Source organism: Puntigrus tetrazona, chromosome 17, assembly GCF_018831695.1.
Source record: "Puntigrus tetrazona isolate hp1 chromosome 17, ASM1883169v1, whole genome shotgun sequence".
In the NCBI taxonomy this organism is placed as follows: domain Eukaryota; kingdom Metazoa; phylum Chordata; class Actinopteri; order Cypriniformes; family Cyprinidae; genus Puntigrus; species Puntigrus tetrazona.
Genome location: NC_056715.1, coordinates 10,062,526 through 10,081,973, shown reverse-complemented (window position 1 = coordinate 10,081,973; position 19,448 = coordinate 10,062,526). Strand labels below are relative to the sequence as shown.

General features: G+C 37.6%; 1 protein-coding gene and 1 long non-coding RNA gene across 3 annotated transcripts; both read left to right on the top strand.

Moving 5' to 3' along the window:
* The first annotated feature begins 3,064 nt into the window (after window positions 1-3,064).
* On the top strand, window positions 3,065-15,852 carry e2f2 (E2F transcription factor 2). Of its 2 annotated transcripts, XM_043263279.1 has the most exons (8): window positions 3,065-3,199; window positions 3,560-3,809; window positions 10,399-10,501; window positions 10,751-10,970; window positions 11,649-11,810; window positions 12,230-12,344; window positions 13,238-13,418; window positions 13,658-15,852. In XM_043263279.1, the coding sequence occupies exons 2-8, from the start codon at window positions 3,621-3,623 to the stop codon at window positions 13,924-13,926; spliced, it is 1,239 nt and encodes a 412-aa protein (XP_043119214.1). In that variant the 5' UTR covers window positions 3,065-3,199; window positions 3,560-3,620; the 3' UTR covers window positions 13,927-15,852. The 2 variants fall into 2 exon arrangements, with proteins under 2 accessions (XP_043119214.1, XP_043119213.1); XM_043263278.1 differs by having other exon boundaries at window positions 3,076-3,809.
* On the top strand, window positions 3,834-5,821 carry LOC122362035. The gene is made up of 2 exons (XR_006253057.1): window positions 3,834-4,945; window positions 5,210-5,821. It is a non-coding gene; the product is annotated as an uncharacterized LOC122362035 (long non-coding RNA).
* Window positions 15,853-19,448: the final 3,596 nt, after the last annotated feature.

Here is a 19,448-nt window from a genome sequence, read left to right as displayed (position 1 = left end):
TTGTCTATTTCTACAGACTGTCAGATCAACGAGTTTCATAAACTCCTTTAAGAGTTTTTGTTGTTGTTGTTTTTGTTTGTTTGTTTTGCTTTGTACTTACTCTTTTTACACAAGAAAATAAATCATACATGAAAGTGAGAAATATGTGGCTCAGTATCATTTCTTGAAGAACTCAACGCAGCCTTTTTACCACCTTTAAATCATAAAATGTGTCTTATGGATGTATACTGAAAAAATTATGTGCTTTTTGTTTAGAAAATAAGGAAAAAAAGGGATTCCTTTCACTTCTCATCTCACTCTATAGTTGTTTATATGATTCAAATATTATTGATATGAAACATCATTCCCAGCACAGTCACTTTAAAGACAATCCAAAAAAAAATCCAAAGAAAAGCTGTTTATAAAAGGCTATGTGTAGTAAAAACTGGTTAAAAAAGTAAAAGTACAATGCATCTGACGAAAATCTTTCCAGAAAGAGTCATCTTGGACTTTTTTAGCATATGATCAGTTACAAGCCTACACAACAATGTCTAAGTGTGAGTCACTTTATTTAAATAGCACATCTGTCCTCTTGAGTGTCTGTAGTCTCAAACAAAAAAGACCTTTGCCCACAGAACTAGTTTACTGCAAAAGTGGCCTGTGGTCAAACTTTGATAAACACTAGCATTCATCTCATCTGGACTCTAAAAGAGGGATTATGGTCTTAAGAGGCAGACCGTCTCCACACTTTAAGGTTTGAGATTGGTTGTTGAGTAATGTGAAGAGTCCCGAAGGACGCCTTCAAATATAATAGGTGATATAGCGACACCCAGTGTTCAAAGTAATAATCACATACACGTTTGCGTCTAAACCGCTGGCAATGCACTGGCGCCATCTTGTGGCTTGTTTGTGTAAATGTACGACGTCGTACTGTAATTAGCTGACAAGCTACACTTCATATGTACATATGTTTTCGAATGTTTCTATGGATAGCTTTATTTTTTTTAGGTACAGACACATAGGTAACCATTAATAAGCAGTTTGCTGAACACACGTTGACCTTATGTGAGAACATGCCCTAGTCACAGAGGACGCCACAGTATTTGGGTTAGACTGCATTATTAAATATAAATCGCATCTTAATTACAATTTTACACAAATCTATATGTTTTAACTAGCTATTTGAAAACAAAATATGCATTCTTCCTTTATGAGAACTACTTAGCTATATCATTTTTTTGCATCAAAATATTCAGCGGCGTTTTCATTTATTACTCCTTTTAGTAAAAGGATCTCAAATAAATGGATAAACGAGACATTTCAAAGTTAACCTTTGCTTACTGTATTTTGGAAATGCAGTATTCTCTCATTCAGTTTTTACTTTGTATAAGCAGTGAACTCTGACGATTTTTACTTTTTGTTTATCCTGATGTTCTTCACAATTGACGAATGCTTGGCTTTTATCAGGCATTAGACTAGACATTCCGTGCATATTTATGTATTTCCAGAAGAGGGCAGAAAAGAGCACATAAACCCAGTCTTGTGGAAATGCATCCGTGTCATGGGTTTAATGCAAACAATCTACTCAGAAAGAGCTCACATTGTAGACTTACTTTGTGGTTTGTTCGTCTGAAACATTAGTGTCACTAATGTCTAACCTTAGTACCTAACAAATTAAATTGTTACTTTAAGAATATGTGCTGGTTTTTCTGCCATTTTAACAAAATTTGCCCTTTGGAACTGAATTTTGAGGTGCCCTATTCACTCTTTTTCTTTTACATCATAAAATACAGCATGTCATTTGTCAAATAATTCAAATGAATGAATGAACTGAAATAAATGTTGTTTAAACAATACTGTTACCTATCAAATCAATTACAAATGTAGCAATAAATAAAGATGTCATACTATTATAAACATTCTGCCTTTGTACAAACTGACAAAAAAAGCACATTATAGACTTATCTTAGTTTGTTCTTCACTTTGTTTCCTGCCGTGTGGTGGCTTTTAATGTATTCCATGCTTTCTGAAACGCTTTTTCATTAAAAGCACGCATCTGACAATTGCAGTGTTTGCAGAGGTACTAAACCCATAGCTAGATCTATCATACATCAAAAGTAATTCACTAAAAAGGCATGCTCTGCCTCCATATTTTGAGTATGTGGTGCATATTTCCCCCAAGCTCTAACTAATTTTTAACAACTGCATCTCTAGAGCCCATTTGTGGGCGACTGAATAATTATAATGAATTTTCTATGTGATAAGATGCTTCTGCTCAACAGTTATATCCACGAGATCAAAAAAAATCACAGTTTTGTTTTTTTTTTCCAACTCATATTGTTTGAATTCTGTTCAAATGCACCACTGCTACAGTTTATTTGTAAGTGTGCCTCTACTAAACACTGTAAAGCCACCATTGGGCAAGTGGTTGGGTGGGAGAGTCTTAACAATCATCTGAAGCATGGTGGGGGTTCGCTCTTTGTGCCAGATGATAAGATCCTTTCAAGTGTAAAGGTTCTTTTCTGTGGGGTTGTTTGGGGTTTTTAAAGCTCTTGTTTTCTCCATAAGTCTGTTTTTACAGAGTCAGGCAACGCCAGAGTCAACTATTTTTCCATTTTGCTGTTGAAAAACATTGACATTTAAGATTACTCTATTAATCTGCAAACTATGGAAACACAATACGCATGTTGTAAAGTCCTCTTTGTACTTCGTGGTGTATTTTATTTGTGTAAATGCTTTGATGGTTGTTTTATATGATATGAGTTCACTTATGTGAAAAAACGTCGGTTTTATGTACATTTTGAAATCTATTTCTGTGAAATACATCTATATGCTAAATCTACATCTGACCGGGACACGTTTCATAACGCTGTTGTTGTAAGGTCTGAAGAATATCCCCCTTGTTCACAATGGGCATTAAAAGACGCTGTGTCTTTAAGAAGAAGAACGCTGCGCACCAACTGTTACGTGTAAATATATTCAGAATCTGAACTAGCTCGGCGCGCCGGCAGCCAATCACGAAGCGTTTCTAACCGCGGGAGATCCAAATTTCGCGGGACGTAATTTGGCGCTAAAATAGCACTCCTCTGTTGAACTGATGTCAAAGCAAAGCTACTCGGCCGGAGAGGAATTACAGACACACAGGAACGTTTCTCACAGTCGCCGGCTCTACGCAAGAATTACAAGAGAAACATTTCCAAGCTTTGTTTACATTTGAAAGGTATATTTATGAAACCTAATATTTGTGGTACATTTATTACATTTAATTTATTTGCATTATATTGAGACGCAATAGTCTCTCTCGTGCCACTAACGTTACAACAAAGGACCCTAGTAGAGAGTTTTGTGGATTTCGTATTTTTGTAGTTTTCACGCATAATTGATCTACAACGATATTTATTATACTCAGTGCATATTACGTATATCGTTTGCAGTCTTTTAAGATTACATATATTCGTCTTTGACTGTTGATTCGTTCGTCTGTAAATTACAGACGCCGTTTGCGTATTAAAATAGTTTCTTTTGCGTCACTTTCGCGGGTTTTCCTGCATTTCTTGCGCAAAATGATGCGGATACCCAGAGGGATTTCTCCAGCTTCTGGAAGAGGCGCAGTGTCTGGACTCTCGTGCCCACAGAAGAAAATGTTCTCCGCAGTGAGGACGGATTTTTTCAACACGGGACTCTCAAGCCCACCGATGAATTCGGTACCGGCTGGATACTTCACTCAGATCGGGAACACAACAGCTGCGGAGCAGAGACCCAACTGTTTGTACGCGACCCCCCACGGGCCGGAGCCTAAGCCGGTGCGGACCTCTTCCGGGCGGCTGCCGGTAAGCCTCTTTCCGTCTACCGACTCCACGCCATGCATGCGCGTGCTAGTCATTTCACGTCCTAGTACAATGAGACATTTATGATAACGCTGCTACGGACACATTGTAGAATGCAGCTTTAAACGGCTTCACGTTTATGGCTTTGAAGCAGGGGGTATCTGTGCCATCTCTGATGTCCTGAAAATCTGTCAGGTTCTCATGAATGAATAAAACAGGCCGGTAATTGGAGAGCGTGACCACAACGCTGCATGTATATTTTAGTCATGACATTAGGACAGACAGGACCTTTAGGTAGAAGAGTGTGGCAAGCCGCTTGTTTCTTAACAAGTCATCCTTCTGGGCTCAATCATTGAACGTTCAAAATAATGCTCGCTGTTTCAGTAATGTCAAGGACTTAGACCATGTCCAGGGTGGTGCCATTTGATTTTGAAATGGAATGAAAAGGAGTCTATAAGTGATAGAATTACAGTGTGTTTAACGGTGTATGCTTTTGTGTAACAAAATGACACTTGTTCTGATAAAAAAAAATAAAAAAATAATAATCTATCCGCAGCAAACTTCAGATAACTCCAATAAACGGTTTTAAAGTTGTGTTTTGCTATTGTGTAGACTGTAAGTCTAACACAGCCTCATTCTGGAAATATGGTAAATTGATCGTGGTGTCTCTCCTGAGGTCTATGCCATGGCTAATGTTAACAAATCGCTATGTTTTTGGCCATTTACTTGTGGAATGTGGTTCAAACTGGAGAACTGGAGTGGATGCTGGTAACTAGCAACAAAATATGTACTTATACCTTATTAATAGTAAATCTGAATACCGGTTTGTTACTAGTGGAAACCTTGACTTTATATGGAAAAAGGGCTTGCAGAAGACTACTGGGATAAGTATCTAACGAATAGTTACTAGTGAAATGGGGAAAAAATGACGTTTGCTATTGCATTGCTTACTAATTGATGAAAAATAATGAGTTCTACCTGGTTAATTTTGAATGTTGAAATGGCTTGCCATAATAGTTATTTCAGGGGGGAGGTGGTTGAAGCTGATAGATGGGGGAAGGGTGCTTTACAGCTTCTGAACCGGACATTATATTATACGGGTCGGGCCTAATAGTAAAGTGGGGGATGGATCTTCAAAGGTAAATTCATCAGAATACAGAACCTTTTTATATTTAGAAATCTGTAAAACACGCTATCAATGACTGATTTGCCTCCCTTAAAGCTGCGTGATTAAACGGCCCAGGATCATTAGACTGATCCGCAAACTGGTTATTCCTGTATTTGTATGTTTAAACTTCTGGATTCTACAGCTTTTAGTTTATGTAGCTACATTTGTAATTATCACTCCCATTTTTTTCCCCTGTGCCGTTGTACACCTGTCTCACCGTTCGTCCTTGTACAAGCTCAACCTGTTGAAGAGGTCAGAAGGTCAGGATAAGTATATGCTCCAGGATCTGCCCGTCGAACTTCTCCGCGTGGTGCTCGCTGCCTCCAGCTGATAAGGAATGATCACAGACTTATGCTGCAGAATATGGGACAGGGCTGATAACAGACTGGGCGTCTGCGTGGGGGTTTGATGCACATGCCTCCAGCTCTACCATAGATTACAGCAAAGGCCTGTCTCAGAATGCTTTTCTGGGTTTGATGCATCAATCGATCAAAATGTTTAACAGATCAGATAAGGCCTTGTTATATTGCTTTTCTCTATTGATCATGACATTTGTTCTGTAGCATTAATGTTTAAAAAAAAAACTTATTTTTATATTTTTTGGAAACAAAAAGTGTCTAGTGAAGCTTCACATGGCATCGTGAACAACTTCCAGTTTCCCTTGTTCAGTTTTTCACACCAGTTGTGCTAGTCATATCTCCTTCTGTGAAAAGTTTCACTCTTGTTCTGTCTCTTTTTCAGTTTGACATTAATGGCACACCTAAAGTTCGCGTTTTACTTTGCAGACCTTTGAACCATTACTCCTAAAAACGTAACTTGTGAATTACATTTAATTCTGCAGAAACCAGTAATTTGTGTTTCTTCGAGTCAATATGATATAATTTACTTACTTTTCCTGTCCAAATGTACATTTCTGTTCTCAAAGTGCATGTTATTAATCAAATAGGTTTATCTTCATAATCATTAATGCAAATGACTTTTTTATCCTCCTTATTTTTCTATACAGAAGTAGAAAAGTTTACATGTGAAGCACTTGTTTTTCATTGGTCACTATACATGAGGGGGAAGAAAAGTATAAAATGCAGTAAATGGTGAATTTGTGTGGTTAGAATGATAAAATAACAAATATTAGAGTCAAGTAGCATCTTTTTGTACAGCTGAAATGCCTGGAAGCTGCTGACACTGGATGCCTTGCACATTCAAGTTAAAAATGGCTGCACCTGCTCTAATGTTCAAAATAACATGGATACAGTTTTTCCAGTTGAATATCCAACCTGAACGTGTTAGTACATTGAATTCCAAATAACAAGCCTTTAGCTAATAATAATAATATTACTGTGGTTAGTAACTTTCTCCTCACTGACTAGTCAAATGATTTCAGTTAATGTTTTCCGATTGTGATGAATCATTTGCAGAAAGAACACCGACCTTTTGATTTGTAGCTTCAAAAGTAAAGACTGACAGTTGAGGCTCTTTAATTCAGCTTAAGCTTTCCCAGATCATATTTTCTTATCCTAGCTTTGGTTAATATGTTATCAATTCCACTTCTGTTTATCCGAATGCATTAGCAGAAAAATAGTTGCAGACTACATGCAGTAGTATTTGATGTCAGCCCTGTCATTGGTGATCTCCAATGAAGAAAAATAAACACTAGAGGGCTGAAAAGGTCACGCACATCACTAGGTCTCACTAGATTTACTGTGGCTCACTACAAGAGATCAAATGGAGTGAGCCGTAGTATAATAATATGGCTCGCGTGCCTGAGATCAAATGATCAGTCACTGGTCTGTGATCACTGTCTTGTAGAAAACACATGATTTGGCTTTGTTCCTAGAGAGACTGGTGAGGCAGTCCCTTCCCCCCCATCCCAGAGTCCCTTAGGTCATTTTACCTCATTTCATTTTCTTAATTTACCTTTTTTCCCCCTGTGGGGCCACCAGCAGCCAGGTGTTGCGTCAACAAGGTGGGTGATGGGCCTCAAACTGTTTAACTCCGAGAGCTCTGCATGGACCCGTCTGGCCAAGTTTTGCATTTCAAAGTATCGTCCCCTCACACCCTTTTCATGCGGACTTCCCCCATTCTCCTTCACCTGATGCTGCTTTTCATTTTGACACCTCGGAATATCACTGACACAGAATGGCCTTTCTCACTCTTACACGCTGCGAGTAGGATGTATGTGTTCTTCTCATTTGGGAGTGGCGCAGTTTGCAGGTCATTCACTCACGTGTGTCTGTAGGCGTACAGAAACCTGCTCTTTCCAGGCAGATCGTGATTGTTAAACACCTCGGATGATTATTACGTGGAAAGTTACACAATAACATGTATTAAGACCCCCGTTCCACACCTCCAACCAGTGGAAAAACTCACAGTTAGGCCATTTATTGCAGGAGAAAACGGGGGAGGTGTGACTTCATGTGCAATACGCTTCAAAGAATGAGCCTTTAAATGTCTTAACAATAAAGGTAGTGTATATTGGAAATGCTGAACTAGAAATTTGTCATCTGATTAATTTAGTCATCATGTTAAATACAAATACAAGACTTTTATTGTGCACACTGTATGAAAACCAACGAATTAAATAATTTCTGTGTTTTCAGAAGTTGACTTTCTGTGTGAAGACCCAACAATGTACTTTTCTCAAAGCCTTATTTTCATTTGCACCAAATTACACTGCCGTACAAATGTTAGAAAGGTAGGGGTGTAAGGGTACACGTAATAATAGAAAATGTTCAGTACGAGTCTTTCACTTCAGTGAAGTGTGTATTTTTAATATTAAAAAACAATTATTTTCTATTAGAATGTTTGACAAATTACTGCTTTTTGGTGAGCGTAAAAGACGTAAAAAAATGTACGCAGCATAAATACGCTGTCTACGAATAAACAAAATAGGGGTTTTATGATGAAACATCCTCTTAGAAGTTATTGGAAGTTATCAGGTGTTGTGTAACTCTTGTTGAAATGACTATTAGTGAAATGTTGCCTGCTGTGAGCATTGTGCCATAGCAGTGTTAAGTATTTCATAGTGTTTCATCATGATCTCTAAAGTTACTTGATACTAGACTTTTGAGTCTCTTTGTATTCTTGAGCGAGAAGGAAAAAGGTGCATATGTTAAATGTCTTTTGTGGTTACTTAAATCCTATTTCGTTAGTCATAAGTGGGGCATAAGTCTGACAGCAAAAGCTGATATGAAGAACCAGTGACTAATGTTTAGATTTTGTAATGTAACTAAAACCTAAGCATTATAAATTTTGCCATCGTAATAAAGTTATGTATCTTAACCTGTTGCACAGATCTCCCATGATGTGTACACACATTACTGCATGCTGTTACAATTTTAATTTATTTAATCTTGTCAAACATTTGACCTTATTTCATGCATTTGGCATTTTTATCCAAACTAATGTTACCTGCTCATAAAAGGTAAAGGAATATGTGATATTTAAATTCTATATACAAACAATGTGTACACATACATACTATTTGCCTAAACGTGGGTGTTTTTGTTCATTTGTACAGCCACAGCTGTGTGTGATGCTAGCTTACTCGGTGGATTTGCATGTTTTTAGGAAACTCCTGGTCCTGGAGCGGCTCCACCAGTTTCTGATGTAAATATGTTAATTAGCAAACAGCTATAGATATTAGTAGTTAAAGTTTGGATTTCAGTAGGTGAAGCTGCTCCCAGATCAGTGCCTTAGAAGTGAATGATTCAGCTTCCACGCCGTATACTCTGAACCAGCATTTCTCAGTTCTCATTTCCCACTGACACAGGAAATGGGCAGAACCAACCACAAACTATTACAGACATGAGATGCTGCTGTTCAGAGAAACAGAACCACATGAATGCCCCCTTCTCACTCTCAGGTGGGCGTGTGTTCATCTTGAGCTGATCTGCTGTGCTAAAGCATGGTAACATCTGACTCTAACGCAGATTTGATAACAATTCAAAGAAGGAACCCACAGGCCTCTGCTTTAAACATCTATTGATGGATCCAAAATGACTCCTAGTTGAAACTTTGCAGTGGTGGGCCCCGAATGTTTTTCTGTGATGGGTAGATATGGGAAATATACAGTTCACACAAATTATGTAAACAAGAACTTTTTTGGATGCAATTAATCATTTGACAGCACTAGAATCTAATAAACTTTCTTGCAAACACAGAAAAATTCATGTTATTTACAATTTGTTTAAAAAGCAGAATTAAATGGTCATTGCTACGTTCTGTAAATGTTACCCTTTTTTTCTTAATTTTCTGGCAGGCAGTGTGTTTGGTCCTTTAATAAAGGTCTTTGTACAAAATAATTCAAATGGGTAAAGGGGAAGGCAAGGTGAAAAGTCAATTGAAAAGGTGGAAAAAAGAACGGATGGCAAAACTGAAAAAACAAAAAGATTATGCTCTTCTCCCCCAACCACCTGCTCAGTCGCTCCAGATGTCAGTGACAGGTGTAGATGTCGTTCAGGTCAGGACAATGCAGTCATTTTTGCAAACTCTTGTGCACACACACACACAAGATAAGCGAACACATGCTCTGTGTCTGTTACAGAAGTGTCCTGTCTTGAGTTAACCGCACTCCTGAATGCCACTGGAAATCAATGTGTGGGTGCAGATTTCTGTGTCAGTTGGCTTTTTAAACCAGTTTTTTTTTGTGTGTGTCGCCAGGTTATTGAAACCAGCCCATCTGCCTGGTGTGGAATTCTAAAGATTTCAGAAATGTGTAAACGTTCAGCTCATGCCCTCCTTAAGGGTTTTATTTGATAAAAGGGCTTGAATTTAAGAGAGATAGTCATGCCAAGTTCAAGGATACTTTAAACCATAGCACTAACCAGAATACTATTACATCAGCTTCTCAGTTATTGTGTTTCAGTGTTTTGTTAGGCTTCTTTTGAATGGGATTCGAGAACCATTTTGTGGCGATTTTAACAATAATAAATGGGCAGTGCTAAATATATATTTATATATTGTCCAATATGCTTTGTGACCTGATCAGTGTAAAATCGAATGTGTCCTGAGGTATTCAAGACTGTCTGTGAATTAAATTTTCCTCCTCCAATCAGTTAGGTTGTTTAAAACCTCACACCTATCTTACAATTGGCTAATATTAGTAGCTGTTGAGGTGACCCTCTCAAAGAAGGACCGAGACTGATTTAAAGTGGCAGTGTATGCGGTCACTTGAGGAAAGAGCAGTAATTGTTCTTGAACAATGGAGTTAAGAATACACTTTGACTCAAGTGTGTCTCACTGTCTGAGCTTTCAAACACGCTCTTTCCTATCTGAGCAAATCTGAAAAATCATGCAACATTTATAGAAACAAGACACAATGTTAAATCGGGGCTATATAAATAGTCCCAACAGTTTACCGGCAATTGAAGGATAACATTATAATAAATACATAATTAACACTCTCTTGTTGTCTTTCTGTCCCAGGCCAAAAGAAGATTAGATCTAGAAGAGCCAATTTATCTCCCAGAATTCCGTACGCCAAAAGGGAAAGGAAACTCTGCATGTGCAAGGGCACCAAGCCCCAAAAGTGAGTCCAACAGACTAATAATCTGTAACAAATGTCAACATGATCACCGTTACAGAAAAGTGGACCTTTTGTTTGTTGTTTCCATATGTGGAGTCAGAGGTGGAAGTTCATGCCTGTTTTAGGGTATCTCATAATTGTTTAAAAGCAAACACACCTGTTCAAGCCTCTCTCCTGCAGCTGGTATCAGTCAAACTCTTATTAAAAGAATGCCTCTTTTGTGTCTCTTTCTTTCTTTCTGTCTCTCTGAAGCTCCCAAGTCTCCAGGGGAGCGCACCCGTTACGACACTTCCCTTGGCCTGCTGACTAAGAAATTTGTGGGCTTGCTGAGTGAATCAGCTGACGGGGTTCTGGATCTGAACTGGGCCACAGAAGTCCTTGAGGTTCAGAAGAGACGAATATACGACATCACAAATGTTTTAGAGGGTGTCCAGCTCATCCGCAAGAAATCCAAAAACAACATCCAGTGGCTGTGAGTGTGTGTTAGACTGGATATTCTGTAAACCGAAGTGCTAAATGCTCAATTTCGAGTCTACTCTGAAACGCGTGACCTGAAGATGCTGTTGTAGTTTATTGTAAATTCTCTGCTGTTTGTGACCCTGGACCACAAAAATGTAGATTAATATAGCTTTATTTAACAGCTTTTATTTTTAATAGCTGAATAAATAAGCTTTCTGTTGATATGGTTTGTCAGGATAGGACAGAATTTGGCCAAGATAAAGATACAAAATCTAAATTTGATAACTAATGAGAAAATCTTTTTTTTTTTTAAGTTTCTTGAAGTTCTTAGCAATGTATTTTTTATTTTATTTTATTATTTTTTTTTGGAGAGAGAAATTGCAGGCTATATTTGTCATTTTTAATTTCATCAGCAATAGTACATAAAATTTAACTAAATTATGCAATTGAACCAAACTTGTCAAAGTGCACAGGATTTATAAAAGATTTCTATTTCACATTAATCGCATACTTTTGAACTCCTGCATCCTAGAGGGAAAACTTATCACTGTTTCTGCAAAAACATTAAAATATCACAATTGATATATTAGAATATTAGCATGTTAGAATAAATTCTGCAGGAATGTATGATGCAGTATTGATGTTTGCACATACTTGCTATATGTAATGAATTATGATGGGTTCGTGGTAGGGTCAACGGTGTGTTTGAGGGCTCATCCTGCAATTCAGAGAAGACCAGCGCTCTCAAGAAAGAGCTTTCTGAGCTGGACAGGCAGGAGAAAGCTCTGGACGACCTCATTCAGTCTAGCTCAACGCGGCTGCGCGAACTGACAGAGCACAAGGACAACCAAAGATATCCTTTTATTGTGTGAATGTTTGTTCTCTGAAGAGCTGAGGAGTGGTTTGTCTCCTGCGCTTTTGTGAGCTTGCTTGGACATGCAGTTTTAAAACACTCACATGGCATACAGATCCATTTTGCAATTATCTTAAATCATGTTTCATTTTAAATACTAATAAAGTTGCCATGAATGTGAACTGTAAGTAATTTTAACTTAACAGTTTTATTCTAGCTTCATGCTATCTTTTTGTTTTGTTGAATTGTATCAACACTTGAAACTGGAAACATGGAGAAAGAAAAAGTAAAAAAAAAAAAAACTTTTAACAAAAAGCTGAGTAAATAGTTTTCTGGATCAGAAAATTTCCATCGATGTCGAAACAAGAATTAAATGCTGTATTAGATGCCAGAGGTGTTTGTCCTTAATTGAAGCTCACATTAGGTTATGTGACCTATCAGGACATTCGTACCATAAGCAGCTTGAAAGATCAGACTGTGATTGCTGTGAAAGCACCATCTGAAACCAAACTGGAAGTTCCAGAAGCGTCTGAGGTCAGTATTTGTCTAAGTCCAAACCTAACATGGCTGAAAAGATCTGCATGAATTGTGATGCTGCTCATAGATAAACTATGCTTGTGGACCATGCTAATCCAAGCTGAATGACCACCGTTGCTTTTCTAGTAGATCTAGTTGACCAAGGAAATCTTGCTGGCCAAGCTAAGAAATCCTGGTGGGACACAAACAAGCAACACAACACATGCTGTTCTTTTCAGCTTACATCTATCTGTAATATTAATTCTAACTCAAACATGGTATTTTGTTCAATGAAATCTTGTAAATCTTACATTACTAAATTTTGAGCTCTCTGGTACAATGTGTAATATTTTTCATAATAAAGTATGCAAAAACTACTTGCACGGTGTAATATTTCATTCAGTTGGGTATTTATCCCATAAATTCCCAAACATTTGTAAACCCAGCTTTAAATAACTTGCCCCTGGTCGTTGTCGCCAAGTAATGATGGAATATCCACAATATTTTACGCTTGTGGAAAAACTGAAAAAAAAAAAAAAAAACCTTTTATGACTGTCACAATGTAAAATGCAATGAAAAGTGCTGACCGCAATATTACATTTAGATCTGCTCAAATTATAATAAGTCATACTGTATACAGTATGAGCTTATGCATGACATCGCCAGTTTTCGGTGCATGTAATTTAAAAAATTTTAATTAAATTTCCTCATCCAAGAACATCCTATTTAATAGTCATCAAGCTTTACCCCTTTTTTTTTTTTTTTTTTTTTTTGATTTGCTTTTAAAGCCACTTTGGAATGTTGTCTTTCATATTAGTCATGTAAAATATTCATTTATGAATAAATTTATATTTGACAATTTATGGTTACTACTGTCCACAGGTAGATTTCACCTGTTTTCTTTTCATTAGGGCTCACTGCAGATTTACTTGAAAAGCAAGAATGGCCCAATTGAGGTGTACTTGTGTCCTGAAGAATGTTTGGAGGATGCTAGTCCCGTCAAGAATGTCACACCCAGAAAAGATTACCCACAAACCCCCAGCTCCACCACGCCCTCTGTCTTCCCACCTGCTAAACCCCAGCCAGTCGAAGGTGAGAGAATTGTCACAAGCTTGCTACTACTAACCACTTTCAAAGAAAGCTGTTTTTTTGTTGTTGTGTTTTTTTTTGCTGACAAAAGCTCACATTTTGCTTCAGTAATTTCTCGTGTTAACACTATGTACAAGAGTATAGAAAGCTGTGTCTAAGCAATTATTCTACAAAACTCTTTTTCTTAGTTGTGATCATTTATTATCCAGTGACAGACTAACATCATCTGTTTCTTTGTACAGGATTGCCTTCAAAGCCCCAGCCATCAATGACTGGCACCAGCGGCGGCTCCCTGCTTGATGTGGAGGGGATCCTGGATCTTCCTCCCAGCCTTCTCCAGATCACAGAAGATCAGCTGCCCGGGATGGTATTCGCATCCGATGCTTCTGGACCCTTTGTTAACTTTTCTCCTCAGCTCAGCCACGACGACTACCTCTGGGGTCTGGAGGATGGAGAGGGCGTATCTGACTTCTTCGACACATACGATCTGGGAGACCTGCTTAAAACATGAAGCATTCAGTATGACTGGAGCGCGTTTAATGGCGTGAGATGTGAATTGTCATTAGTTCGATTCAGACTTAGATGCTTTGAATTTTTAAAACACTGCTTCACGTAATGACAGATTGAAGTTTAAAATGCACTACTAAATTGGCTTAATCGGTTCTGTTCCTGATAAAGGTAGTAAATTTGGGATGGGACCATGTCTTAATGTTTTTACTACTAGCGATTAGAATCTGGCAATATTTTGTCAACAAGCGCCCTCTAGAGGAGATCCATGTGTTAGGTTTAGTACACTATGAAGCCATACTTTTTATTTCTGTCAGCCATATTACCAAAATTAAGGTATTTTTGCTTAGTTTAGACATTGACACAAGTGAATTTTCATGCAAATAATTATTTCATTAAGTTATGTTTTGCCTATTGGCAATGTGTTTGGTCATTATTACTTGAATGTAGGTGATCAAATCAGGCTTATGTGTTTGCCTTGTCTAGATGTAAGGTAGAAACTACTGTTAGTAAATCTTCAATGAGATATGTGGAACTCAGGTCATTTTAAAGCTTTTCTAGAGCTTTAATTATTGTAGTACTGCCAAACATTGCCAGTAGAGGGCCGTGTGACCATTTTTTTTGTTTTCAGCAAACAAAGGTGCTTTTAAAGATATGTAGAAAAGTGAATTGTTATTAAGTCAAGTTTTGAGAGTGTGTATGGGAGGCATCTTCATAACCAGCCTCTGCTGATCCAGAGATTTGAAAAGGGTCTTTTAGTCTAGATGAAGAAATGGGTGCCTATCTGTTCATTCTACCTCCATCCTTTTAGTTTTAGACCCCGTGAGGTCATACCTTGATCTAGTAAAAGTGGCCTTTCCCATGGCACTGAGTAATGATCGTGTAGTACTACATGACTCAAGAAACAAGATTTTACAACTGACGTGTCTGCATGTTTTATGAAAAAACCTCAGGGAATGTCCAGATTTGGCAGCTGATATATTTTTATTTTTACATTTCCAAATGATTAGTTCAAAGTGAGGGCTTTTAGTCTGTTAAATAAATTATTCCTGAAATTACAGTAATTCTCAGGGTTCGCTACTCCGCTCAGAGACTTTTAATGGCATCTGGCAGAAACCTTTGATACTGTTTAAATACACTGAACTGCTGGCAATACAAAGTGATCTTTGTTCCCCCCTTCCCCATCCCACCCCATTCGGAGTTGGGATTCCTGCCCCACCTGAATGGTAGGTTTATAGCTGCAGAGGAAAGCAGAATTTAACTGTTTTGATCTGGTGTGTGCAGAAATACTCTCACCGAAAACACCCGTCTTAAATGCAGAGCACACATGGGTTGGGATTCAGGATGGAAAAGCTTAATTTTTACAGCCAGTATCCCACACCCAGTTCTGCAGTGAAAATAATCATTTTGAAGCGAGCATTTCTCAGTTGGACTGAACAAAGACTTGTATTTAGCAGCATTCTGAAAACCTGATAAGGTTGATTCCGCATTTATGGGGTTTAAGAGCAGTTGTTAATCAGATTGATCAACTTGAACTTGCCTTTTGAAATATGTACAAATGTTTTACTTGGGGTTTGCTTCATGCAACTGTCCCACATGCGGACAATGTCCTGTCCTAACAAACTTGAAAATTGTGCATCTGTATATGCATGAGTGTGCTGAAGTGTGTACTAAATTTGTGCAGTTGATTGTAGTTTAAAGTGTTTTGTTTTGTTTGTTTGTTTTTTTTCTTGTTTGGGATATTTTTAAATAAGCATTATGTTTTGTTTTTTAATGTACAGAATAATAATTTTGTATTTATAGGTTTTGTATTTGAAGGATATTGGTAATTGTCTCAGGATGTAATTTTTATAGACCGTCTGTTTAACAGGCAGCACTTAATATTTGATATTGTGGTGTTCAAATGAATAAAGCCCTGGTAATGCTCAAAGTCGTATTTTTGTGCACAAAGCATTTTTAAGTTACAGTTTGTAATAGTTTTGTGTAAACGGAGTCCCACATGGACGTATGCAGGTGCAGTAACAATATGTTTGTTTAACTGTGTTTTCATTTTTGGAGTGAGTTGCAGGGTTTACCTGTGCGATAAAGAAATAACATAAAGATGAGTCAGTGAAAACGGTGAGACTTGCACAGAACAGACGGGTAAATCTGATAAACTGTTGCTGTCATTCTTCATTCCAAGTTGTCTGAAAATGTTGCCTAAATAGTTGCTGTCAACCAGTGTGGCCAAGAATCACATTTATTTTTAAAATCCTTGGTTTGGATAGCGAATTAAAAATATGTAGACGAACACTACTGTTAGAGTTTCGATGCAGTAAATGAAATTCATCAAGCAACCATAAAACGCACTTAAAGATTTCTATTTAAAAAAAATGCTGGTCTTTTTATTGTTACTTTGTTCAAAGAATCCTGAAAAAATGCATCAGTTTTTACGAAAATATACAGCGTAACGATTTTAAACGAGTCATATTAGAATGGTTTATGAAGCATATTAGTATGGTTTATGAAGGATTATGTGACAGTAAAGACTGGAGTGATGGCTGCTGTAAATTCAGTTCTTTAAAATTATAACATTTCAAAATATTTTTTTATCAAATATATGCTGCCTTGGTGAGCGCAAGACATTCACATTACACACATTATTGCATTATATTACGTCACATTTTTAAGGTGTTTTTGTGTGTGTGTGTGTGTGTGTATGTACATCATTTTCTGTCGCACAGTTAATCGGATGTGTGTTGTGAAGCACTGACAGTAAGGTCTCCACAGTTTCGTTCAGACAAGTTCCGACCTGCTCTCTGCTTTTCTAATTCACTTTAGATGCATCATGGGAGACCACACAAAGATTTTGATTTGAGATCGTATGAACACAACTGATTTCTGTGCTTAAATTTTGACCCATTTTTGTGAGACTTGTCTAAAACGGGTGACAAGGTAGCCCCTCAAGAATAGCGCTGACATGACAATATTTAATCTCTTAAATCATTTACAGTAAAAACATGTCTAATCTCAGATTTAGCTCCACTTCTCATCAGTGGTTCAAGATATCAGGAAAGATATTTTCCCATAAATATTTAGAGCACAGCTTTTTAAAACGATTTTATTTACGATTTGGTTTATATGGAAGATCTGAGTATACTTTTAATGAAACTGAAGTAAAATAGCTTGCACACAAGCATCACACAGATGAGTTTCCAGCGGAGGATTTTAAATTTCCCCAGACAGACTGTCACACCCTCACAGAAAACACATTTAATCATGAAGTAACAGTAACCGTTTATCCCAGTCTGTCATTAAAAACAAGAATTGCTCCTAAACTGGTTTATAAACACTTTGATGACTTAAAGGGAGGACCTATGTCTTATTTTATGACTAGGTTGGGTGGTAATTCTTCATAGGGAGTGTTATAGTTGTTTTGCTGCACTGTTTAGTCCAATTCTAGTTATGTATAGAATCCTTCAGTCTTCCCTGTGAGATATATTTGCTTGTATATTTGTCTTCTCTCTTTTGCAGTGTTTTACAGTGCTAGTGGCTTCCCTGGGCTGACAAAACAGGATAAATGATCATTCTCCCGTTCTAGAGTCAACAGATCTTGGCAGTGTGAATGGGAGGGGTTGTCTGCTGGGAATCCTTCTGGTCTGAGCTGTAACCTTTCCTGGAACACGCCTCATTTTTTGTTCAGCAGCCACAGACTCCGTCCCCTTCCAAACCCAGCCCCCAAATGCCTACGATTGGCTGAATGTTGAAGAAACATAACAATAGAGGAAGGACAAAAGCCAGTATGTAGAAACATGCAGCACGCTGTGGCCACAGCAATCTTAAAGTCTGGTACTGAGGTGGAGAAGATGAAAATGAAAGGGCAATTCAAAGGCAGAGTAGACCTCGCCTGAAAACAAAAACTTGCTGTTAAAGTTTTCACAAATGGCTTTTTTTTCACCCTCTCTTTTTCACCCACTTTCCTTTTTCTCTTCCTTCAGAGTGACGTCCAACCATTTTCAACATTTCTGCTCAGACCCTTTTAACAAAGCTGCCACACAAAGAGGGGCCACAGCCAGGGGGAGAAAGAGAGTATTGTTTGGCCACAAAACCACCATTACATCAACAATAACTCACGAAGCCAATACAGAATATGAAGAGAATACTGTGTGTGAGGGAATGCATTGTGTTGGGGGATGGGGTGTGCTTTGGAGAAATTAAGGTCACCAAACCAAGTTAACTTCAATTTTTTGGGGTTGTTTTATTTTGGATGTCATGTTTAGTTTCTTGCATGTTCGGCCCCTAGGTCATTTTACAGTATAAATCCTAATCCATCATATACATTTACATAAGGAGGCACAGATGCATGCATTTAACTCATCTAATGATGGAAAAATAAAATAGAATGCAGAAAGCAAAAGTGCAGAAATGCTGTTTTCATACACACCCAGTCTGGCGTAACAAGCCTTATGACTCTTTAAACAGTATGAAGGGTCTTTTCATTCTCTTGTTTCCAATTGTGAGGAACAATTTGCTGTCCAAAATATTTTTTTTATTGAAGCTAATCAAATTATACACCATGTGCATACTTGTGCATACCTAGAGGGATAAAGTTGGATCTAATACCTGTCCAGCACATTGCATCAATGTAACATTATACTGTATTGTTAAAGGATAAGGTAAGGTGTGCAGCTTTTGAAAGGACGCTGGAGGGACCCGCATACCTCTATTATATCTGCAGGGGAGGTGGATGAGACAATTCGCTATATTTGTCTTATATAAATTCTGTTATTCAGAACATTGTGGAATATAAGCACAAAGCACTATGCGTTTCCGATGCTCTGAAGCAACAAAGCAGCAGTTTTCAATCAGCCTTTTCTAATATAAAGGGTGCACATGAAAAGGCACCAGTTGTGTTAGTGAAGCAAACGTCTTTTTCTTTATATCAGGGGTGGGTTTCATTTAAACTTTGGAGTGATAAGCATGTTCATTCATGCACATGTAGTGCATTTAAAGAAATGGATTTTCTGCATTCACTCTTGAATTAAGAGGCAAAGTGCATGCAAAACCTCTTTACTTGGCACCATGCTCCAATGTGAAATTGAAGACCCGCGTATGTGCACAATGCACTGTTTTTTCATCCGTTTGTACAGCCAAATTACAAAAAGACAAAAAATCTTAAACAGAAATCACAGTCACGTTTCTTTATATTTGTTTTCATTTACCTGTTGCTTTGGATTAAAACATTTAAAGGTTGCACCCTTTGAACTTGATTGATTATTTTTAAATGGACATTTTATTTCTAAACCAGTTTCATTTATGTTAAATATTAGAAATATTGTAAGTCGCGCTGACGTTTTAAAAAAAAAAAACTGTACTGTCTTCAAACCGGCCTTCCATACGAAAAAGAAAGACAATACCGGCCTGTTCAAATAGCCTCTTCAATAGCAGTGTTAAAATTAAAAAAGGAATAATATTTCACAAACAAATGGAATTATGTTTCATTTTAAAAGCCAAACAAGGAATCTGAAGACTTCTATTCTTTCCGCG

What these genes read in the sequence shown, in the direction of transcription:
- e2f2 (XM_043263278.1), top strand. Translation starts at nt 3,543, where the DNA reads ATGATGCGGATACCCAGAGGGATTTCTCCAGCTTCTGGAAGAGGCGCA. An exon ending in AAGGGCACCAAGCCCCAAAA is followed by an intron (nt 10,502 to 10,750) that starts GTGAGTCCAACA and finishes GTCTCTCTGAAG; the next exon opens with CTCCCAAGTCTCCAGGGGAG. An exon ending in AAGTTCCAGAAGCGTCTGAG is followed by an intron (nt 12,345 to 13,237) that starts GTCAGTATTTGT and finishes TCTTTTCATTAG; the next exon opens with GGCTCACTGCAGATTTACTT.